Genomic DNA, 25,732 nt, shown 5'->3' with positions numbered 1-25,732 from the left:
CTGACTGTCCATCTGTCCATTGGCATAAGTTTATTGTTGAAACTCGTCATAAGCTACTTACTTGTAGGATTGCACACACATTCTTTGCACAGTTGTGTTGGTCCTAATTGAAAATGTGTTGCTTTGACAGCCAATATGGCCATCGCAGTAGCCATCTTGAAAATCTTATTATCAATACTCCATCAGAAATGAAAGTCATATTGATGTAGGGTTTTCACCTGAATGAAAATGCAGCTGATTTGATGTCCAGGAGGGCCACCAGAGAAGCCATCTTGAAAATCTTGTTATTGTTACTTCTGAATGGATGGTGATATTAAAATAGGGTTTCCACTGAAAGATATTTTATGATCTTCTTGGCATCCGTCCGTCTACGAGAGACGATGGCATAGCTCCAAAGTACGCTTTTGCTTATCCTTCTTTTTAGCTCTCTTCAGCTTGCTTTATTCTTCTCTTTTCCTCTGCGTTTTGAACTCCCTGCCTGACAGCTAGACGCCAGCTGGAACGGTTGTTTGCACAGCTCTCCCAGTCGTTGACATTGATGTTTGCTGTCTTCATATCCTTCTTGCAAACATCTTTGTAGCGCAGATGTGGTCGTCCAGTTGGTCGTGCACCTTCTGCTAACTCCCCATATAACAGGTCCTTGGGAATGCGACCTGGGTCCATTCTCTTGACATGGCCGAGCCAGCGAAGGCGCCTCTCGCTGAGTATGGAGAACATGCTGTTCATGTTGGCGCGTTCTAGAACCTCTGTGTTGGGTACTTTGTCCTGCCACTGGATGTGCAGAATGCGCCGCAGACATCTCAGGTGGAAGCTGTTGAGTTTCCTCTCGTGTCTTGCATAGGTGGTCCATGTTTCGCTGCTGTAGAGAAGTGAGCTGAGCACGCACGCTTGGTAGACACGCAGTTTGGTCTTCTCTGTGAGGTTGGGGTTGTTCCAGACTCTCTGGTTAAGTCTGGCCATCACTGCTGCTGCCTTGGCAATCCTGCCGCCCACCTCAGAATCAATGGAGAGTGAGCTGGAGATGTTAGACCCGAGGTATGTGAAGTTCTCGACAACTTCCAAATTGTACCCATCGATTGAGACAGAGGGAGGGGAGTCTGTGTCCTGTGCCATGACATTTGTTTTCTTCAAACTGATGGTCAGTCCAAATTCCTTACATGCATGGGAGAGGCAGCATACCAGCTGCTGAAGTCCATCTTCCGTGTGTGATGTCAAGGCTGCATCGTCGGCAAAGAGCAATTCACGGATGAGTACCTCTGTGACTTTAGTCTTAGCACGGAGACGGGCGATGTTGAACAGCTTGCCGTCAGCCCTGGTATGGATGTACACTCCCTCGCTGCAGTCCTTGAATGCGTACTGGAGAAGCATGGAGAAGAAGATGGCAAAGAGCGTCGGTGCAAGGACACAGCCTTGTTTGACTCCGCTAACGACTGGGAATGCTTCAGATGTTGCGCCATTGAAGCACACTGTGCTGTGCATGTTCTCGTGGAACGACATAATGACAGCAAGCAGACGTGGGGGGCAGCCGATCTTCTGCAGGAGTCTGAAGAGTCCACTCCGACTAACCATGTCAAACGCCTTCGTCAGGTCTATGAAGGCAATGTAGAGGGGCATCCGCTGCTCGCGACACTTCTCCTGCAGCTGACGTAGTGAGAAGATCATGTCTACAGTTGACCTGCCGGCTCAAAATCCACACAGGGATTCTGGGTAGACGCGGGAGGCTAGGATCTGCAAGCGTGCCAAGGCAACACGGGCGAAGGCCTTTCTGACGATGCTGAGGAGGGAGATGCCCCGATAGTTGTTACAGTCGCTACGGTCTCCTTTGTTTTTGTACAAAGTGACGATGTTGGCATCACGCATGTCCTGTGGGATGTATCCCTGTTCCCAGCAAAGGCAGAGGAGTGTGTGTAGGGGCTGGAGCAGTGCTGGTTTTCCGCTCTTGCGGACTTCAGGCGGAATGCCGTCGCTTCCAGGAGCCTTCCCACAGGCAAGGCAATCGATGGCTTTTCTGAGCTCTTCCAGGGTGGGCTGTGTGTCTAGCTCCTCCATGACAGGCAGGTCTGGAATGGCGTCCAGGGCAGTTCCAGTGACATTGTTTTGGGTTGCATATAGCTCAAGATAGTGCTCAACCCATCGCTGCAGTTGTTTCCCCTGGTCTGTGATGACTTCGCCCGTCTTGGACTTGAGGGGGGCGGTCTTGTAGCTGGGGGGGCCTGTCGCTTTTTTGATACCCTCATACATTCCTCTTGTATCCCCGGTGTCAGCAGCTGTCTGTATACTGTTGCAAAGGTTCAGCCAGTAGGTGTTGGCACAGCGGCGGGCGGTCTTCTGGGCATTATTCCTTGCAATCCTGAGGGCTTGTAGTGTTCTGGGGCTAGGTGCAGCCTTGTATGCCAGAAGGGCTTTCCTGTTTGCCTCAGTCACGGGCTCCATCTCCTCCCAGTTTGCTTCATACCAGTCGACATTCTTTCGCTCCCTCTTCCCGTAAGCTGTGATGGCTGAATTGTACACAGAGTCACGGATATGGGACCACTTGGAATCAATGGTGTCATCAGGTGTCACTTTGGTGAGGGCTTCCTTCAGTTTGCTGATGAACTGCTGTGTTTTCTCTGGGTTGCTTGCACAGTAGGTGTTGATACGTGGGTGACCCTTCTTCTTGGCGTGGTGCAGCTTCTTGGGTAATATTCGCACCTTGCTGGCCACGAGGGAATGGTCCGTGTCACAATTGGCACTGTGGTAGCTGCGGGTAAGGAGGACACTGGCCAGTTCTGCACGCCTGGTGATGACGAGGTCTAGCTGGTGCCAGTGGCGTGAACATGGGTGTCTCCACGACACCTGGTGGATCTCCTTGCATTTGAAGAAAGTGTTTGTCACACATAGGCTGTGGGAGCAGCACATCTCCAGCAGTCGCTGACCATTCTCGTTGATCTTGCCCCTTCCGTAAAAGCTGAGACAGGTGGACCAGGCCTCATGGTCAGTTCCCACTCTAGCATTGAAGTCTCCTAGTAAGTAAAGGCTTTCATTGTTGGGGATACTGGATATTGCCTGATCCAGAGCCTCATAAAACTTGTCTTTCTCCTCGTAGGTGGAGTAGAGGGTTGGGGCGTACACACTGAAGATGTTGACCGGGCCTAAGGATGTTGACAGCCGGAGGGCAAGGATTCTCTCAGTACCTGATGATGGAGGTTCAATGAAGGCGATTAGCATGTTCTTGACGGCAAAGCCTACACCATGCTGCCTAGGTTCATCCAAGGGCTTCCCCTGCCAAAAGAATGTGTAATTGGCTTCCCTGATGGTGCCGCTGTCAGCCAGTCGGGTCTCCTGGAGGCAGGCAATGTTGATGTTCAGTCGGGAGAGTTCTGTCAATGACGGCAGTCTTCCATGCATCGTCGATCTGCTGTAGGTCAGTGGTCAATCCAGGACACATGGTCCTGATGTTCCAGGTTGCAAAACGAAGAGTTGGAGTCTTTTTATTTCTTCTTTTAGTCTTTCCTGGTGCAGAGTTTTGTGGCCCACTTGTCGAGATGGTTCTCTAAGCTCCACGCACCCAGTGAAGCAGGCAGGCCATGGCGGGCAGCACCTTACTGACTGGGGGCTGCCCAGCTTGAGGCGGGCGGTAGCTGTCCAGTGAGACCTGATGATCTCTCCCACCGTCAGAAGTAACCCCTGGCGCCAAGCTCTACGCCAATCGAGCTTTGACTTAGAACCGGTAAACTGCTACTTCTCGTGTTGTGCCAACGCCATACGACGACGCTGGAGTGTCCTCTCCAGTGGAGCTATGAAGCCTGGGCAGGGTGGTATGGAGAATCAGCTGTTGCCCATGCAGCAGATCCCCCCTCTCCACGCAGCTGGTGTGCCCAAGGGAACGACGAATGCCGATACAGCTTGGCACCAACGGCGTCGCAGGAGTTGCCAGAATGACGTTGAAGTCAATGTCATACCGCCTTAGGGACTCCATCTCCGGATTTTCTGTCAGGGTTTACTCCCTTAGCCTTTCCCATGAGTGGGTATAGCCACAAGGCAGCAGAGGTTTGGAATCGGAGTTTTCCTTCTCCTAGATGAGCTACCATCCAAGGTTTACGAGTCCCATCTACCCGAAGCAACTGGTTTTAAGGCGCCAGTGGGCCGCCTTCACCCCTTCTCCTGTTAGTAGAAAACATGGTCTGCCGGGCTTCAAATCTAAGCCACTCGCGAAGGCCAGGAGCTGGATTTTAGTTGACAGAGGCAGTAAGAGACGCAGGCCGTATGGGGCATTTTGGAGGATTGGGGCGCTTGTCTCCCACTCCCACCCCGGGCAGTGTCAAACTTAGACCACTTTATGATCTAATTGATCCTAAATGAAAATAGTGTCAGTTTGACATTCAATATGGCCACCATAGCAGCCATCTTTAAAATTGTAGGATAGCTACTCATCATGAAACTAAAGTAATATTGCCATGGAGTTTCACCAGAAAACTTCTTATGATGTCTAGTTGGCCCTTAATGAAAAGGTGCATCTTGTTCATCCAATATAGCTATTACAATGGCCATCTTGAAAATCTAATACTGCTACTCCTGAAGGGATGGTCATATCAACTTGTATTTTACTAAATGAATTCTTATGATATCTGCTTGGTCCTAAATGAAAATGGTAATGCTCAGATATTCAGTATGACCACCACAGTGGCCATTTTGAAAATCCTTTCATCCTTCTCCTGAATAAATATTCCAAGTAGCAAGGATTTTGCACCGATTCAGAACTTCTTATGATATCTGGTGTGTCATAATGAAAATTATACCAATCAAAATTAAGGTATGGCTACCACAATGGCCATCTTGAAAATCTTGTTATGGCTACTTCTAGATGGCTGGTCATATCAGTATTGTGCTTTCACCAGAAGACTTCATCATGGCATCATATGATGTCTAGTTGGTACTTAATTGAAATGGTGCCAATATGATATCCAATATGCCCACCTGTCAGCCATCTTGAATTTGTTATTGTTACGTCTCCAAAACTAAAAACACAGAAGCATGAGGTTTCAATGGAAGACTTGTTGATCCTAAATGAAAACACAGAAGCATGAGGTTTCACTGGAAGACTTGTTGATCCTAAGTGAAAACACAGAAGCATGAGGTTTCAATGGAAGACTTGTTGATCCTAATGAAAACACAGAAGTGTGATGTTTCAATGGAAGACTTGTTTATCCTAAGTGAAAACACAGAAGCATGAGGTTTCACTGGAAGACTTGTTGATCCTAAGTGAAAACACAGAAGCATGAGGTTTCACTGGAAGACTTGTTGATCCTAAGTGAAAACACAGAAGCATGAGGTTTCACTGGAAGACTTGTTGATCCTAAATGAAAACACAGAAGCATGAGGTTTCACTGGAAGACTTGTTGATCCTAAGTGAAAACACAGAAGCATGAGGTTTCAATGGAAGACTTGTTGATCCTAATGAAAACACAGAAGTGTGATGTTTCAATGGAAGACTTGTTTATCCTAAGTGAAAACACAGAAGCATGAGGTTTCACTGGAAGACTTGTTGATCCTAAGTGAAAACACAGAAGCATGAGGTTTCACTGGAAGACTTGTTGATCCTAAGTGAAAACACAGAAGCATGAGGTTTCACTGGAAGACTTGTTGATCCTAAGTGAAAACACAGAAGCATGGGGTTTCAATGGAAGACTTGTTGATCCTAATGAAAACACAGAAGTGTGATGTTTCAATGAAAGACTTGTTTATCCTAAGTGAAAACACAGAAGCATGAGGTTTCAATGGAAGACTTGTTGATCCTAAATGAAAACACAGAAGCATGAGGTTTCACTGGAAGACTTGTTTATCCTAAGTGAAAACACAGAAGCATGAGGTTTCACTGGAAGACTTGTTGATGCTAAGTTAAAACACAGAAGCATGAGGTTTCACTGGAAGACTTGTTTATCCTAAGTGAAAACACAGAAGCATGAGGTTTCACTTGAAGACTTGTTTATCCTAAGTGAAAACACAGAAGCATGATGTTTCAATGGAAAACTTGTTGATCCTAAATGAAAACACAGAAGCTTGAGGTTTCACTGGAGGATTTGTTGATCCTAAATGAAAACAGTGACAATCTGACATACCGAGCAGCTAATTTGAAAATCTTATTATTGATGAAGAAAATCAGAGATGGTTTCAACAGTCAGCAGTTAAAAGGAAGAAATGGTCTTATCTTGATATCCTTGAAATACCTTTTGGCCCATATTCCCTTCAAGGCTTTTGATAAATTGCTTCAAGTCTGGGCAGAAACAAACTGACATCAGATGAAAATGCTTTGCTGATGAGCTCTGATGAATTTGTAAGAGTTATTCCATTATGTTTCCAATTGATTTTAAATGTTTTTTTTTTTCATGTTTGAATATATTTGCCATCATTCTGCCAGAGTTACTGTTCTTGATTTGCATCATTATAGAGGCATGTTTTTTTAAATGTATCATTTCTTTTTCAGAAAACTATCTCCACCACCAGAAGACAAAAACAAGCAGCACAAATCGAGTGGATCAGGGTCAGAAGAAAGAAAACATAAATCAAGATCCAAGTCACAAGAGAGACAATCGGATGAAAGACATACAGATGTTACAATGAATAAACAGAAGGAAAGACACTCTGATGATAAAAAGGAAAGACGTTCTGATGATAAAAAAGAAAGAAGGCAGTCAAGATCAAGATCTCGAGAGAGGCAAAAAATATCAGATTCTAGGGAAAGGTACAGAAGGTCAAGGTCTAGAGAAAGACATAGGTCAGGGTCAAGAGACAGGTTAAAAAATTCAGGGTCGAAGGAAACAGTAAAACATTCAAAACAAAGTTCTAAAGAGAGACAACGGTCAAGGTCTGAGGAACGATCTAGGAATAAATCTTCATCACCATTACCATTGAAATCAAATAATTCCAGTAAGAAACGTAAAGATGAAGAAGTAATTGAAACCAGAGACAGGAAACAGGTAAAGTCCAAGGAAACTGAAGAAAAAGATGATGAAGAGATGAAAAAACAAGAGGAAGAGCAACAGCAATCTAAGTATGCACGTCATACTACTCAAGGTGAAATCAAAGATGCTAGAGCAAGATACCTGGCCAGAAAGATTGCTAGAGAGAGGGCAAAACCTGTTGTGGAGGACGAAGATGATTGATGCAGTAGTTTGTGTCGATGTCATGGGTTATGTTGGGTTTAAGAGCTGTATTGGTGTTGTATTGAACTGTAAATTACTATATATACTCACCCGAAAGTCAGCTCCTTATAGAAACTGCATACTTCCAGACCAGCTTTTGCATAATATTCTGGCAGATCTCAGTCGATACAGTTTGTTAGGATTAATAAGTGGAGCAAACAGCATAGACCCTGATCTGCCAGAGCATTATGAGACAGCAGATCATGGTCTATTGTGCTTGCAATTGGACCTAATTTGTAGTTGAGTATATATGGCATGTAGATTGTGACATTTTCATCATACCGGTATGCAGGGGCCATTCTCTTCAGAATTATAAATATTTTCTTGGAACAGAAATGTCAGTCGTGGTAATCTCACCTCCGGGTCCACCCAGATTGTTTAGTATGGTCAGTTGTTTAATTGGTTTGGTGAGGTTATATTGTACTGAGGCCGTTGGAAGAATGTACCTTGCCCATGATAGCTAACCTTCACTAATCCTTTGGTAGGATTCAAACCTGCACCATTTCAATCATGTGTCTGACACTAACCACTGAGTTTGCATGGTACCTGACTCCTTTAGTTGCCCCTTGCAACATGCTGGAGAGTGCAACAGGCCTTTTCTACATTCCTTAATTGGAATTCTATATTTTATTAATTAATAGTGAAAAACATTAAATAAAAGTACTGAAGGCTCTGTAAGATTTATTTATGAATAGGCTGCCATACATTTTGTTATGTTATTAGTGGCTGTCTGAATATACCAATGTTGGTACATTCAAACCATATTAAAACCATATTTTGTATTAATCACAAGTAATTTTTGTTTGCTGATTGTTGGGAATGGTTTACTTTTTTTGATAATCCCATTTTCAAGTGAAAATATTGGTAAGTGATGGTAAAATTGTTTTTTGATTGATAAGTGATGGTTAAAAATATTGATTGGTAAATAATGATAAAATTGTTTTGATTGGTAAATAATTGTAAAATTGTTTTGATTGGTAAGTGATTCTAAAATGGCTTTGATTTCATTAGTGATGGTGAAATGGTTTTGATTTGTAAGTGATGGTAAAATGATTTTGATTGGTAATTTATGGTTAAAGTGGTTTCATTGTATCTAAACTCACTGCTGTCTATAATAAGAATGTGAAAGAAATTTTATGATCCATCCTTTTCATTTCTGCAGAGATAATTGTATCTTAATTGATGACATGATTGTTACAGTTATAATTTCTCATATATTTTAGAACATTTCTTTTTCCTAATCCACAAACAAGGTATACATTTTTTTTCTCAAAAACCGTATACTGTATTTACTTATAAAAGAAGTCCATGAGCAAACCACAGACCCAGATCTGCAGGTGCATTATGAGGTTTTTTATGAATAGCCTGTAGAACAGGGAATATAGATCCTGATCTATTGGCACGTTAAGCAACAGCAGATCAAGTTCAGTGTTATTTTGCAATTTGACTTGACTTGTATTCAAGTACATATGGTAAGCACATTTAACAAGACTCACTAGGTACATGAAGCTTGATAGTCATTTTTTATTAATATTTAGATTAGCTGACAAGATTTTCAAGCCATATCCACATTTTTTCTTCATGTTTTTTAAATTCCTAGATTCAACTTTATTCCGAAAACACTTGTTTAGCAAAATTAAATAAAAATCACTTCGGATAAACAGATGAAGGTTGGTATCCATTTTTGTCAGCACATGTAGAGGACTCAATTAAATTGTCATACCATTAAAGCAGTTTTTCCACAGTTTGAATATTTTATTTTTAAACTTAGATTTATCTGGTCTTTAGTGCATTTACAAACACCAATCAATTTCTTTTGTCTTTATGTACACAATTTTAGCTGCCTAGCTCCTTTTTTTGGGTGACAAATGTGAAACTTGCCTAAACGTTTGCAGATCTGAAGCTTTCTGTAAGTTATTTAAATTGACAAAACAATTTTGAGCAAATGACAGGACAACTAAAAATCTGGACTTTTAAATCAGGAACTTTCTGTATAAACACTCTGACAAAGTCTTTATCACTGAACAACTAAAATCTGGACTTTTAAATCAGGAACTTTCTGTATCATACTCTGACAAAGTCTTTATCACAGGACAAGTAAAATCTGGACTTTAAAACCAACGACTTACATAGTCTGAGTTTTCTCTGACACTTGCCACCCCATTTTTGATATTTGGACATCTATGTTGGGGTATAGTGTCAGAGTCCATTCCCTATCGAAAAGTTGGAATTCGCCAACACCATCTGGTGTTGGCATGGGGTAGCCACTAACAAGCCAGCCCAGCAAACTTGAATGACCTTTCATCGAGATAAACCTGCATGAAATTGATAGGAATATGATTTATTTTCTCAGAAGTTGTGATCAGACCATTCACTATGTCTTTAATCTGCTGACAGACAAGATGAAAGTACATCATTGCTGAAATGTGACCTGGATCCGGCCATTTGTATTCCTAGTCACGTGACTACGCAACTTTCACAACCTACATATCAATGACATCAGAGGTCATACAGTCACATGATATCAACAATACATCATTTCTAGTGTTGTTGTAGGAAACAGATCAAACATATAAATGAAGGTCACGTAATCTTTATTAAAACTACAGAAAAAAAACAAAACTTCTCAAAGTATTTTTTTATGAAAATAATGACTGAAAATCTGAAAATGATGCAGCATTTTGAAGAAAACCAGATTCAATATGCAGAGAACATATGTCAGTGGTGCAGTCACGTGGCACCAACAAAAAATCGCTGACACATGCTCAGTACTACTTCAAAATGGTTTTCTCCACCCTGCTGCAATACCAACAGGTTGGTTGTTCTCAGAATAAAGATGTTGAGAATTGAGTGTGCATTATATTTATTTACAAAGATTAAGTGACTTCTGTATAATATTTTCAAATACAACAACTTTGGAAATTTGTTTATTGTGATATATCACATGACTATATGACCTCTGATATCATTGACACGTAGCTTGCGAGATTTGTATAGTCATTTGACTCGGAATGCAAATGGCCATATCCAGGTCAAATTTCAGTAACGAAATACTTTCATCTCGTCTATCAGCGGATCAAAGACATGATGAATGCTATGCTCACGATTTTTGAGAAAATAAATCATATTCCAATCAATTTCATGCAGGTGTATCTCGATGAAAGGTCTTACACGTTTGCTGAGCCAGCTAGTAAGCAGCTACCCCATGCCAACACCAAATGATGTCAGCGAATTCCAACGTTCCGATAGGGAATGGCCTCTGACCCTAGACCCCAACATAAATGTCCAAATATCAAAAATGGGGCGGCAAGGGTCAGAAGAAACTTGGACTATAACTTACAGTATCACACTGACAAAATCTATATCACAGGACAACTAAAATATGGACTTTAAAATCAACAACTTGCAGTATCACACTCTGAGAAAGTCTTTATAACAGGACAAATAAAATCTGGACTTTAAAATCAACAACTTACAGTATCACACTGACAATGTTTTTATCACAGGACAACTAAAATCTGGACTTTAAAATCAGGGATTTTTTCTTCACTTTGCAGGATATTTCCTTTTCTAAAGTACCATTGTCACAGAATGGCATTATTTGTCATTGTGGTGAGGGGGGGGTGCATTCAAAGCAAATCCCTTCTGGTTTTATATTTGTAGAGTGTTATGAATGATTGTACATCATCTGTGTAATATAAAATCTTTCCTGAAGAATAGGCAGATGTGTACATTCATCCTGTGGGGCCCCGAGTGGCCAAGTGGTCTAAAGCGCTCTCCATTACGGATCACTGCCATCTCACCTCTGTCTGTGTAGGTTCGAGTCTCGGATTTGGCCAATGTGGGTATGTGAGAAAGCTTGCCAGTAGCTTCTCGAGGGTCGGTGGTTCTTTCCGTGGTTTTCCCAGGTTCTTCCTCCACCATTAATACTGGCCGCCATGTATAGCCTATCGTGTGCTGAAAAATGGTGTTAAACCCTACAACAACAACAACATTCATCCTGTAAGGGGAGAACACACAGAAAGTAACATACAGTATACCTTTTATTGGACTTATATAAGCAACCATGGCCGTGTGTAGCTGAGGGGTCTAAAGTGCTCACCTTCACTGATCACTACCATCTCACCTGTGTCTGCATGAGTTTGAGTCTCAGGCTTTGGCCAATGTAGGCAAGTGAGAGAGCTTACCATTAGTTTCCCATGGGTCAGTGGTTCTCATTGGGTGTTTTCCTGTATCTCCTTCCTCCAATTATACTGGCCACCATGTGTAGCCTATCTTGCACTGAGAAATGGCGCTAAACCCCAAAACAACAAAATTATTAGTGATCATCATCCTTTTCATTATATGTATTTGCCAAGGTAATATGCTGTTCCTTAAATTACTTCACAGGTTTTGTTTTACTTATCAAGTACTTACTCTTCTCCATTCCATGGACCCAACATGTGGTTAATGAGGGACTCGTTATCACTTTCTGCACACAGTCTCCTGTGTCCAAGGTTCACTCAGCTACGAATGATACGTTTGTCACCCAGTCATCAATGTAAGCATACTCATTTGCCACATTTGTACTGTTCTATATAAACATAAATTTAATAGTTTCATCGACTTCTCTGCTGACTTGATTATTGATAGTATATCAGTTACTTTTGTTAGTAAATATATATTGATTATTGTCTTTGTGTCTTTAATTAAATAAATGTTACACTGTTGTTTCAAAAGATGATAGCTCTGTATGTTGCTTACATGTTTTTTAATATTGTTCTCATTGGCTACTTTCATGTTGTCTGAGTGGATCTCCATTAAATAAAAACTTTTTGTTTTGTTTTTAGCCTAGAATCAAATAATACATGCCTTCACTTTGTTGTAACTGTAAACATGTCAGCAGTCTGTGTTTCTTTATCATGTTTGGAATCTCTGTAATTGACATTTTGTAAATCTAAAAGCAATATTTCACTGTGATTTATCTTGTTCCTTTTGAAATTTGTTGTATCTGAAATTGGATTGTCTTTTGGGAATAGCAGCTTCAGTGACCTTTAAGTTGAAAAAAAGTACATTTGTATGTCCAGAGTTGGTTCAGATAGATTTTTATTGTTTGGTTGGCATGAGTAATCTCAAACAACTTTAGATATATTGTGCACTCTCTGCATTGTTGTGTTTTGTGCGGGTTTTAGTACAGTAAGGATTATGAAACAGAAATCAGTCTGGTTTATATGGAAACTACAGTATACAAGTATGGGACTGTAAATCATTGAAGTTTGAAAATGTTGGAAATTCGATGCACTTGGAAGTAACTCAAATCATATGGAAGCCAAATAAGTTGTAATTTAACCATGCTGCATTTTCAGTTTTATTCCCTATGTAGTGAAATAACTGCATATTAAATGATTAAAGGACTACAAACAGTGCATTGCATTTTATATTTGGGATTGTTATGTTCACTGTACTTTCATATTTGTTAGAATCCCAGTCCACAAGCCTTTTCTACCCACTCATCTTCTTTGGTCCATTTTGCCCCAAAATCTGTTTTAGAGTTGCTGAGATAAGTTCATGCAGTGTATTTGTATGGTCACCTTGGTTACCAGTGGTATATATTTAATGATTCACATTTAAATGCCCACCATAAGGAAGAGTATATCATTTTATACTGTCCATTTGTCTGTCAATTATTCCATCTATCTGTTCACTATTTCATTGTGCACATTCTCTTGAATTCGCCTCCATTTAAGCCATTAGCATAGTACATAGCTTGTATTTGGGGAATGAAAGAAGGCTTTTAATTTGGAATTTTAAAAGTTCAGTGGTCAAGATCACTGTGATGGAAAGAAGATAAATGGTCTCTGCGTAATAACACAAGTTCCACATCATGGACCCAGACCTTGACCAAGCTTTATGGTTAGCTTGCATTTTGGATTACATAAAAACTAACAGGTGTGGTTTCAGAGGTAAGAATGAAGGTCATTGTGACAGAAAGAAGAAAAATGGTGTCTGCACTTCAGCTTTAGTTCTGCAACACAGACCTAGCTCAAAGAAAAATGGGCTGTACACATAAATGTATAACTGTTCTAGAGTAAGTTCCCTGAATAAACTTTGTGGATGGATTGCATGTAGGGTGATACAGAAACCTTTAAATTTGGGGTCGTTAAAGGTCACAGTCATGCTAACTTAGAAGCAGATGGGGGGCTGGGGTGGAACCTATGCATGCCCCTATAAAAATAAGTGCAAACCAGCTGGTATGTTTTCTCTGGTAAGATTTTTATTTTACAGTTTGATGGATAAAATTATGCCCTGGAAATAAATGCAATAACTTTTCTCACTGGGCCCTTACTCAGGGTTCCATTGCCATAGACCTCTTACCTACATGTATATGACCCAATGCTGTTACTGGATACACCCCTGGAAATAATGGTTTGGGCACAGCAAATTTATTTCCAGGCTGCATAACTGGTTGACTAATGATCTCCAGAGTCAAACATGTCTTACCAATCCCTATACTGTAGTATAAAGAGGACTATAAAAAATGGGCAGGTATGGCAGTACTGTTTTTCACAGTGGGGCAGGTATGGAAGTACTGTTTTTCACAGTGGGACAAGTATGGCAGTACTGTTTTTCACAGTGGGGGTATGGCAGTACTGTTTTTCACAGTGGGGCAGGTATGGAAGTACTGTTTTTCACAGTGGGGTAAGTATGGCAGTACTGTTTTTCACAGTGGGGCAGGTATGGCAGTACTGTTTTTCACAGTGGGGCAGGTGTGGAAATACTGTTTTTCACAGAGGGGTAGGTGTAGAAGTACTGCTTTTAACTGGGGGGTATGTGTAGAATGTACTTTTTCACAGTGGGGCAGGTGTAGAAGTACTGTTTTAAACATTGGAGCAGGTGCAGATGTACTGTTTTTCACAGGGGCCCCGAGTGGTCAAGTGGAAAAAAGCGCTCACCATTCTGGATCACTGCCATCTCACCTCAGTCTTTGTGAGTTTAAGTCTCGGGTTTGGCTAATGTGGGTATGTGAGAAAGCTTGCCAGTAGATTCTCGTGGGTCTGTGGTTCTTCTCATGGTTTTCCAGGGTTCTTCCTCCACCATTTATACTGGCTGCCATGTATAGCCTATCTTGTGCTGAAAAATGGCATTAAACCCTACAACAACAACAACAACAACAACAACAGCTGTTTTTCACAGTGGGGCAGGTGTAGAAGTACTGTTGTTCACAGTTGGGCAGGTGTAGAATGTACTTTTTCACATTGTGCAGGTGTAGAAGTACTGTTGTTTACAGTGGGGCATGTGTAGAGTGTACTTTTTCACAGTGGGGCAGGTGTAGAAGTACTGTTCACTGTGGGGCAGGTGTAGAACATACCTTTTTACAGTGGGGCAGGTGCAGACTGTACTTTTTTTCACTGGGGCAGGTGTAGAATGTACTGTTTTTCACAGTGGGGCAGGTGAAGAAAGTACTGTTTTTCACAGTGGGGCAGGTGTAGAACATACTTTTTTTCATAGTGGGGCAAGTGTAGAATGTTCTGTTTTTCACAGTGGCACAGGTGTACAAGTACTGTTTTTCAAAGACAAAGTGAGGCAGGTGTCGAATGTGCTTTTTTCACTGTAGTACAGGTGTAGAATGTAAGTTTTCACAGTGGGACAGTAGTAGAAAGGACTTTTTGGCAGTACTCTTGTTTTATAAGCACTACTTGTTCTCTAGCTTTTAAATAGGTGGGGATTCTCAGTCATTACTGGACTCTCATATTAAGAAAGTCCTGATGATATAATATTCTGGTCCAAAGCAGCTAGTTCTCTCTGACTGAAACTTGCGATTCATTATGGCTGAGATGTGGACTCTACTCGGAGCTTCCGATGAACATTTGGTCCAAGGTTGGGTATTAACTGAGATTATTCTTGCACTTGAAATCTTTGGCTCAAACGTTAACATTTATTTAGCCCAGATATGACACATTATGGCCATGAATAGACTCAGATGTAAAGCATTTAAGCCCAGACATAACGCTACCAGAATTCTTGTGATATTTAGTTGGTCTTAAATAAAAATGGTGCCTCTGTTACATACAAAATGGCCACCACAGTGTCCAACTTGAAACTCTGTACTCCACCAGAATGGATGAACTTGGAGTTTTTACCAAAAGATTTTTAATGATGCATACATGGTCCTGCAAGAAAATGGTGCTCAACTAATATATATTATTGCCCCCACAACACCAGATTTGAAGTTGTTATTATGAATCAAGAATACCAGAAATGTTTTAAACACTCTGCAGTGAGAGAAAAAAAACTTGCCTTATAATGAATTCACAGGCCTTATATTGAATTCCTGTGAATTCATTTCGCTTTGTAGAATGTGAGTTACTTCAACATTCTCCAGTTAATAACCAAATGAACGTTGTTGTAGGATTAACGCCATTATTCAGCACAAGATAGGTGGCTATACTTGGCAGCCAGTATAAATGGCGAAGGAAGAACCCGGCAAAACCACCGGACAGAACCACCAACCCACAAGAAGCTACTGACAAGCTTTCTCACATACCCACATTGGCCGAACCTTAGACTCGAATCCATGCAGACAGAGGTGAGATGGCAATGATCCATAATGGTGAGCGCTCTTGACCACTATGCCCCTCCAAATGAAGGTAGTGTTTGTCTCGAACTTGTAACCACTCTTTAGGTATTTTTGGTCTGTCCAAACATTTTGCAGGAAGACAAGGGATACAAAAATAATGGACTATCCTTTTAATTCTTCAATACTTAAATCTGCACATTCCTCTGTCCAACCATCCATACCAGGTTTGTCTACTGACAACTCCTAATTACTATTTGATATAAGTTTAAAAAATTGCGTAACTTTATATTTCAAGATTTACAGATGAGTTGGTTTGTCAGCTTTTGGTGGTGCTCTTCAGTTTCATATTTTGCATAGGGTTAGAATTTTAAAGAAAAAGAATTTCCTAGGCTTTTCATCACTGATTATACTGGCAATTTAGAAAAGACCTTGTATGTCTTAGGTTTAGTTCAAAGAGCCTTTAATTCCCTTTATTTAGGTGTATGATTGATGGGTGTAATATGGGTTATAGAGTATACAACTTGGCCTTACTCCAGATGTTCACCTTTCAAAAAAATGCTAGCACCACTGTCATTTTGACTTCCTGAACTTCAGAGGTAAATTGTATAAAAAAAGAGTCAATAACTATTTTTTTACATTTTATATATTTTTTAATTCATTCATTGCACTTTCAGAAGCTGGTATTATCTAATCTGGCAAAATTCATTTTCCCTATTTGAATAGCTGATACAGAAAGTGTACTTTAGACTAATTCAGGCTGATATTTTTAGCACAAAGGAGCAATTATTTTAGTTAGTGTGCTTAGATCATGTACAATTTCCAAAAGTACAATATTCAAAGAAATGTCAGTCACAATACATTAAAGTAGCATAAAGGTATGCCAACATTCTCTCCACTGTGCATGTTTTAAATGCAAACACCTTCACCTTGCTGCATGCATCAATCTCTCAAAAGTACATAATAACTGGCGAGTGCCCCCATAAAGAGAACATATATATTATTGTTGTATGATTTAATTTTGATTGTATTGCTGAAACATTTAAGTCACAAGCATCAAAACAGTCCTATTGAATAATTCTCCTGTATTCCCCCCCCCCCAACAGAACAGTATTTATCAGTGTCTCTAACAGTCCAGCCCCCCACCATGTTAAAAAGTGAGCTATTTTAAAAGTGCACATTACAGTTTGTAAACATAGCAACCAATATTGTGCTAAAAGACAGAAACATGAAACTAGCCATAATTATTCCTGAGATGACAGCAATAAATTTTAAGGTTTGAAAAGGAATGCAACAGATGAGGTTTCTAAAGGTCAAAGGGTAAACTATTTGCCTATTGTTTCATTTGGAAGAAGCCAATTTGCTTTGTCAGCATTTACTTTTTAATTTTATTGCAAATAAATGAAAAGAAACCTTTTCATTATATATTTCTTTTACTTAATGCAACAATTTTAAATTTAAATGGACTTTATTTCTATATTCTAAGACTTCCAATTTACAAAACAAAATGAGCATAATTAGCTTATTTTCATGCTTAACATCAATACAAAATGATATAAAAAATAAGAAAAATAATTGCATACTATTTATATTTATTTTAAGGTGGCGCTCTACAGTTGCATATTTTGCATAGGGTTAGCATTTTTTTTAAAAAAAAAGAATTTTCCGGGCTTTTCCTCACTGGTTATACTGGCTATTTAGAAAGGACCATGTATATCTTAGGTATAGTTCAAACAACCTTTAATTCTCTTTATTTTGGTGTGTGATTGATGGGTGTAATATGGGTTATAGAGTATTTAGCTTGGCCTTACTCCAGATGTGCACCTTTCAAAAAGTGCTAACTCCACTTGGTCATTTTCACTTCCTGAACTTGAGGTAAATTGTATATAAAAAAAGCGATAACTTCTGGTTACATTTTATATATTTGACAATTAATTCATCGCACTTTCAGAAGCTGGTATTATCTAGTCTGGCAAAATTCATTTTCTCTATTTGAATAGCTGCTACAGATAGTGTACTTTAGACTAATAAATGCTGATTCTGTTTTAGATAGTGTACTTTAGACTAATCTTAGGACACAGCTCTCCCAGTCGTTGACATTGATGTTTGCTGTCTTCATATCCTTCTTGCAAACATCTTTGTAGCGCAGATGTGGTCGTCCAGTTGGTCGTGCACCTTCTGCTAACTCCCCATATAACAGGTCCTTGGGAATGCGACCTGGGTCCATTCTCTTGACATGGCCGAGCCAGCGAAGGCGCAAACAACCGTTCCAGCTGGCGTCTAGCTGTCAGGCAGGGAGTTCAAAACGCAGAGGAAAAGAGAAGAATAAAGCAAGCTGAAAAGAGAGCTTAAAAGAAGGATAAGCAAAAGCGTACTTTGGAGCTATGCCATCGTCTCTCGTAGACGGACGGATGCCAAGAGACAAGAGACTTTAGACTAATAAATGCTGATTCTGTTTTAGCGCAAGGGAGCAGTCATTTTAATTAGCAGTGTGCTTAGAGTGTGTACAATTTCCAAAACTACAAGAACCAAAGAAATGTCAGCCACATTATATTAAAGTAGCACAGATGTATGCCAACATTCTCTCCACTGTGCATGTTTTAAATACAAAAAACTTCACGTTACATACGTCACTCTCTCAAAAGTACATAATAACTGGAGAGCGCCCCCTTTATGGTATCATTGGTGGAGTTATCGCCTCTCATTGTTTGATGCAACCACTTCCTGTACCCTGCCCAACAAAACATGCGGGGAATATCAGCAGAAACACGGGGGTTCGTTACAAAGAAAATTAGGAGTATCCGTCCATGAATCAGGGGATGGGGGTTCTAACCTGTTATATTGTTACAGGTTAGAACCCACATCCCTTGATTCATGGACGGATACTCCAAATTTTCTTTGTAACGAACCCCTGTGAGCAGAAACGGAGTCCGACCATCTGTAATTTCGTTCATCTCTTCGTCGTGGTTTTGTTTCAGGAACATACATCGAGAGCTGTTCGAGATGTTTGTATGAAACCTGGGTATTTTTATCAAATTATTTGCCTAGAAGTTCCCTGATTTTTTATAGCATATTGGTCAAAGACGAAGAGATTATGCAATTATCCTGCATCTGGCGCCTGTTATAGTACAAGTCACATCGATCATTTAGGCATTCAACACCGACTATTTCAGTAATGGGTGTCATTATTTTAGAATTTGATTCTCTTTAAGTGGCAAGTATTCACTTCATTTGGATTCGTATACATCCATATTCCTTTAAAATGTCATTATTTAAACTCCCCGAGAGGTGCATACGGCAAAATCAATGTTAAAGGACGTAGACATTTTTGGACGATATGCACCTAAAGGTGTGATCCAGTACAATCCGGATTGAATGTCTCGCGCTGTGATGTCACAATCAAAGTTACGGATATTGATAAACAAATTCGTACTACCTTCGATTGTGATTATTCCACTTATCGCGCTCTTGTTTTGACCCAAGTTTAGTACATAGCCACCATTGTAAAAGTCCACAGCGATATATAATTTTCGCCTGGAAGTTTCTTGGCGACAGTTAAGGTACAGAGCATTCAGTAGTCAGGATTGAATAGATTTTGGTTAAAGAAAATTAGTGTTGAACTTTCAAAGAACAATTTGTATATAATTTTAAAACTAGTAAATGCGAATGCATGACCCATGTGACTTGTACTATAGCAGTTGTTTGTTACCTCTATTCTTCCGAAATTTCATTGAAAAAAGTAATGCATGAAATTTGGGACACAGTTTCGTTCCGCTGTTTGGTTGGTCCTAAACAAAAAGGTGTGTGCCCTGGCATTCGATATGACCATATTATTCATCTTCATAATCTTATGTATCGAAACTCCTCCAGAGCGTAGATTGTTATCGGCATGTGGTTTTCACTTAAAAATGTCTATGGTATATGATGCAGATAATTCAAATTTGACATCCAACGTGGTCGTCATAGCAGATGGATATGTGGTTTTCATTTAAAGACTTGGATGTATTTGGTGCCAATATGACAATTTCACTACTTGTCACTTTTGCAATATGTATTTGGTTCTTTATTAAAATAATGCTGAACTAACCTTCATGGCAGCCATCCTTACAGTTATGCGACTACTCCAAAATGGGGGGTGGTATTGACCCTAAAAGACCTCCAACATGGCAACCGTACCAGTTCGAAAAAAATAGTATTTCTACTCCTTTGGAACGATTTATTAGACTGATATCGGGTTTTCTCCATTTAAAAATAAAAAATAAAAAAATCATGCAATATTTAATTTGGTCCTAGGTGAGAATGGTGCACATCTGTGCATCTGTGAACAGGTGTGAAACTAGATCTGATTGAAGTTGGGGTCAAGTCAAAGGTTACTTCATGCATTTTTATACTTCACTAAGCTTATGAACACATTTAAATTTTGCACATACAAATGAGATATAACCCGACTTTGTATTTCTTTATTTTAGCGCTACCATGCACGGACCATAAGAGCTTATACGATGGTTCGACGTCTGTCCGTCCGTTAGTACAAGTTTATTATCGCTACTCCTCCAAAACTACTTGGAAGATTGCCATGAAACTCTAAGCATATTGATCCCAGAGCTTCGATGGTACTCGTTGAAAATTGTGCCACGGCGTCATCATGAAAATCATGTTATATTTCTCCTAAATGGAAGGTCACATCAGCATGAAATTTTTCACTTACAGACTTTTTTGTATCACTTTTATCTGAACGGGTTTTTTTTCACCAAAAGACTTCTTATGATGTGAAGTTGGTCCGAAATGAAAATGGTTCCTCACGTACATTCAATAAGCCAGCACAGCAGCTATTTTGAAAAATATTTTGGACTCCTCCAGAATTGATGGTCATATCGAGTTAAGGATTTACCAAAATACTTCTTATGAATATCTAGCTGATCCTCTATGGAAATGGTGCCTCGCAAACATATATGGCTGCCACAGTGATCATATTGGAAATCGTTTTGCTTATTCTAGGACCGTTCTGGTGGCCTGTTGGTTAGAGCGTCCACCTCGGATGCGAGAGGTCGTGGGTTTGATCCCCTGTCGAGTCCTACCAAAGACTTATAAAAATGGTACTAAAAGGTGCCTCGCTTGGCGCTCAGCATTAAGAGGTTAGTGTTAGGACTGGTCGGCCTGGAGTCAGGATAATGTGACTGGATGGGGCTCATGCTACATGTCTGCGGCATGTTGCCCCAGTGCTAGACATTACTATAAACTGCCACACTGCAAACATCGTAGCGGTATGACTGAAAAATTGTTAAAGCTACGTTAAAACCCAAATCATACACACGCACAAACTCACGTATTCTAGGGTTACTGTATCTGAGGACACTCCTTAGAGTGAGTGTATCTGTATCAGCATCTGTATAGAGATTTAAGGACCGAAAACATAGACATGTCTGGAAAAAAGAGGACGCATGGCAACCCTACTTTGTATTCTTGTTCTGAATAATCTAAACGACATGGGGTTTTGCCAAAAGTCCTAAACGAAAATGATGCCGATATCACATCCATTATGTCTGCCACATTGACTAATTTGAAAATCTTATTGCTCACGAATATCAAAGATGGTTTCTAAACATGGCAGTTAATAGGAATAAATGACCTTATCTTGAATGCCTCGACATATTTTCGGGCACTAGAGAGTCAGTCCCATCGAGAGACTCTTGGTCAACCAATCAAATGATGGCATTCGGACTCTGTTTTTGAGAATTTATCTGTGATAGTTTGTGAAAGTGATAACCCACATCAGTATGAATGGATTTATGTGAAACGTAGTTTGTGGATACATTTAAAAATTCCTTGAATTGTGCCATTTTCACGGTATGGGTTTTTCCAACAATACTAACTATGGATCCCACGAAACATTGCACGTTCGTATTAGTTGACAGTATCTGAGACGAGTTCAGTATTCATTCCATGGTGTCAGGTTCGAGATCAAAGACCATGTTAAAGATTTGTGTATAGCACGTATCTATTACATCTGTTTATTCAAAGAGATAAGAAATTGTTTTTGTTTCTACGTTTGTTATATTGGAATTTCTCCATGATATTTGAGAGGGTTTCAGTACTCTGCAATTTAAATGACTATATAAAAAAAGCGAGAAAGAGGCTTCTCGTGAATTCCTACATACTGTTTTTGAACAATAGAGCGTCTGCCTTTGGAGGGACTCTTGTCTTATTTTTGACGTTATCCAGATGTGATCGTTTCCAAAGCGTGACTCTGAAATGTAGGTCAAGGTATGTTTATGAAAGATGGTACGCAAGACTTGCGATAGGCGGAAAAGGATTATGACGCCTTTCGTAATAATGATGGAAATATTGTGGGATAACTAATCGTTACAGTTCTTACATAAGTGTTAAGTACTACTTTACTTAACTGTTAGTGCGTTTGTTGTCATCGCTGCCATCACCGCCAGCGAAAGATTGACTATGTACGGACGAAAGGAGAGAAAAATGGGCTGATTCCCAGAAGGAAAAGATAGTCCATTACTCACCTTTGATGTATAAGCAAATGCGACTGCAATCGTAAATGAAGTATTGGCTATCAGCTGCCAGGTATATCTGGAATATTATATTTCCCTTACGTAAACATGCTATGGTTATCATATTTTTCATTAAAGATAGCTTCAGGCGATTTGAATAATTGGAACTCAGCCGAGGAGGAAAGCTGTATAACACAGTTAAAACCAGTTATTGTGATTAAATGGATACGTCAGATTTCCAGACCCCATATCTCCACCAAAGTACGACGTAGTGTTACGGATCTAAGTCTTAATTTATGTAACAGAAACAGGAGAAACCAACAACTTGTGTACAGTCAACAAATAATTTCATTAATTCACAAAATGAAAATTTAAGAGACGTTGAATTAAATTCCATTTAATCCTACATGTCCTATCACAGGTCAAAAAGTATTGAATGTTCCGAATGAATTCCAATAGTCTTCAGTGTACTGATGTCGCACAATTATACAATCCACAATGCTGAATGAGTTCCCGATAATCCTAAAGTAGTGTTTTAGTCCAAAAGGTGAATGAGTACTTTGTAATTCCAATGAATAATTTAAATAATTATGTCAAACTCTGTCCTCAAGCCTCAATCACAATCATGACAAAAGTCAGGTACACATTATAGATTAATTATACATAACAGTAGAAACCAGCTCATCCTTCAAGCCCTCTAAGATATTGTTACCACACAGCTACACACCATGTCTGGTTAAAATCCAAAATGGAACTTTCCGCCCTCCCCATGTATTTTTAGGTGTTAGAAGGAGTCCTCAGTTTTTGCATGTATGCGAAGAATATGAAGAAACGTTCAGAAAAACAAATGTCCCATAAACACCGTCCATACTCAAGTATAAGTCCAGCCCAATTGCAACACCATAGACCCTGATCTACCGATATTATGCAACGGAAAATCTGGATATTGGTTAATTGAAGTTTGACCTGACGTACACGAATACATACGGTAATTTGACTACCCATTATTCATGACATTTATGAATAACATCAACTGAATATGAACATTTTAGAAACAAAATCACGAAATGTTCTGAATGCCTTTATAATTGGTATAGTTGGTTTGAAGTGTGACATCAACCACTTGATCGGATACCTACAGTTTTGGTCAGGAGGTTCAGGGATGAAAGATAAACAGGGGTCATAATGTTGTAGGACACCGCTATACTGTCATGATGCTCAAATCGGGACTATATTTTGCAATGTTACAATTTAGTTTAAACGCATTAAGTGTTGGTAAAGTTGTATGCCCAGAAACCTAATCTCAAGTAAGGTTTGTCTGTGGCTTTTAATGGCACCTTTAACGTTCCGTATCTTTTCACAAAAACACAATATCAAAACCCGAGAACTTGATTTACGTGTCAAACTCTCTACAGATTGAGCCACAACAAGTCCCTTCAAATAATGCCTATTGGCAACTTCTTTTCAACGACAACATAAAAAATACTAAACTTGCGAAATATTTATAGCAGACGGCATCCCCAGACCACAAGTTCATTCATAAATATATATCGAAATGGATTTTCAAATGTGTACAGTCTACGACTTATTTCCATAGAAACGTAAACAAAGTAACATGGAAACATACTGCATAACAAGAGGCGTATCCTGGCTACTAACATTTGTACGAGTCCATGTGCACTGGGTGTCTTAATATGTGGAACATGAGATTTGTGACGGAAAATGTCCTTTCAGTTGGGTCTGAGATTACGTTCAGATCATTTATTATGGGCGGCTCTGCAGCAGAAGCTAACTCCACACGAGCACGAGCACCTGAGAGGTGAGTTTCAAATTAAGTAAGTTTGCGGGAAAACAGTCCTTTCATTGTCCACTTTTAAAATGAGTTGTATATTGTTCGGTCTCGCTTGATAAGCCGTTACAGGTGTCATTTTCTACACACGTGTTCATGAATGCTTTGTAATGTTTCTTACTTGGAGTATCATCAGATATGGCTGATGCATACACAGGGACCTAGCTGTTTCGTGTTACAAAGGTTTTTATTAAAGCTTTCACATTTTCTTATATTTTCCAAACAATCAATTCTCAGAATACTTGGCCTGACTCATTAAAAAGCTTTGGCGTCAAGGCGACACGTTTTATAGCAATGTGTTGATCGTGGTCCCAACACGACCTTCTTGTTTGTATTACATCCGTATTATCTCAAAGTTGGAGATATGTGATTCACCTTTGTAACCATTTTAGACTTGGTGGTCAAGGTCACGGTCATAGAAATCGTACGTTACAGTTGCATTTAAAGATTTTTAATTTCTTTTATTTTGTAAACCCCTTAATGGATTTCATCATACTGTGATGAATCATTATGAAGCTATAACGATCCATTCTACGACATGCTCGTTCAAGCATTTGACCTTGCGGTCAAGGTCACATGTTTTTTTCAGTAATGTTCTAATCGTGGGTTCGACCTTCTTGTTCTTGTGGAGCCCACATTAGTGGGAAACGAGACAATGAAGTCACTTTTTCGATGGTGGAGGCGTCTACGACTTCGAGGTACCGGTTAAAGCTGCTCGTCTGCAACATTTCCTAAGCCACTTGATATATTCTCTCATACTGGAAATGAATCATTATAAAGCTACGATAATTCATTCTACAACATGTTGGTTCACATCTTTACTTTGGGGGTCAAGGTTCTGGTTTTTAAAAAAATAAATTATTTGCTTATGTTTCCTAAACCACTTGATGCCTTTTCAGTATATTTGGGATGAATCGTTATCAAGCTCAGACAATTCATTCAGTCAAATCTCTAGCTCATTTCAGCTTTCTGTTAAGGTCATATTCATATAAAATTTGCGTTAAGGTTTTGTTTTTTATTTTTTCGCGTATAGTTTCTAAACACATTAAGAACTTTTCTTCACGTTTGGGATGCAGCGTCATGAAGCAAAGACAATGCATTATGCGACCTTAAATTGTCGTCAAGCGTCACGGTTACAGTCTAATAAAATGTTACGGTTTTGATTTTTTATTTAAGTTTTTGTTTGGGTTTTTTCTTTCATTTGCGTATACAACCTAAACTCCTCTATATTTTCTTCATACTTTGGATGAATTATTATTAAGCAACAAAAATAGTTTATTAGCTGATTATGTCCTCTTGTCCGTTTGGCCTAGTCATACAACATTTACTAAAAAGGCGTTCGATTAAAGTTTTTCATTTACTTATATTTGATATGTCCCTTGCTTGCTGTTTGGGGTGATATTTCGGGGTTCGGGGGGGGGGGTATATTTGGGATGAATCATTATGCATGCAGATGGTATAGAGTGAATGTATTAGATAAGTGGACATTGGTTACACGTTTTACAGGAATGAGCTTGCTTCTCAAATTTAAAGGCATACTTGATTTATTTTATTATAAATGTTAGTCCATACCATTTTAAATTCTCACGGTCTGGGCTATTAATCCGTTGATACTACAAGTTACCTTTAACTTTTATAA

At 39.5% G+C, this 25,732-nt stretch overlaps 1 protein-coding gene across 1 annotated transcript in view; it reads left to right on the top strand.

Moving 5' to 3' along the window:
• The window catches only part of LOC149775584 (uncharacterized), a 52,607-nt gene extending 43,681 nt beyond the window's left edge, over window positions 1-8,926 (top strand). The window contains exon 7 of the mRNA XM_089943027.1: window positions 6,464-8,926. Within this exon, the coding sequence (XP_089799153.1) occupies window positions 6,464-7,142 (679 nt within the window). The 3' untranslated portion in view covers window positions 7,143-8,926. The remainder of the gene's footprint in view (window positions 1-6,463) is intronic.
• The last annotated feature ends 16,806 nt before the right edge of the window (window positions 8,927-25,732 follow it).

Source organism: Sinohyriopsis cumingii, chromosome 19 (genome assembly GCF_028554795.1).
Source record: "Sinohyriopsis cumingii isolate HCF-2022 chromosome 19, ASM2855479v2, whole genome shotgun sequence".
NCBI lineage: Eukaryota > Metazoa > Mollusca > Bivalvia > Unionida > Unionidae > Sinohyriopsis > Sinohyriopsis cumingii.
Note: the sequence above shows the minus strand (reverse complement) of the source record. Positions and strands in the feature narration are given on the sequence as shown.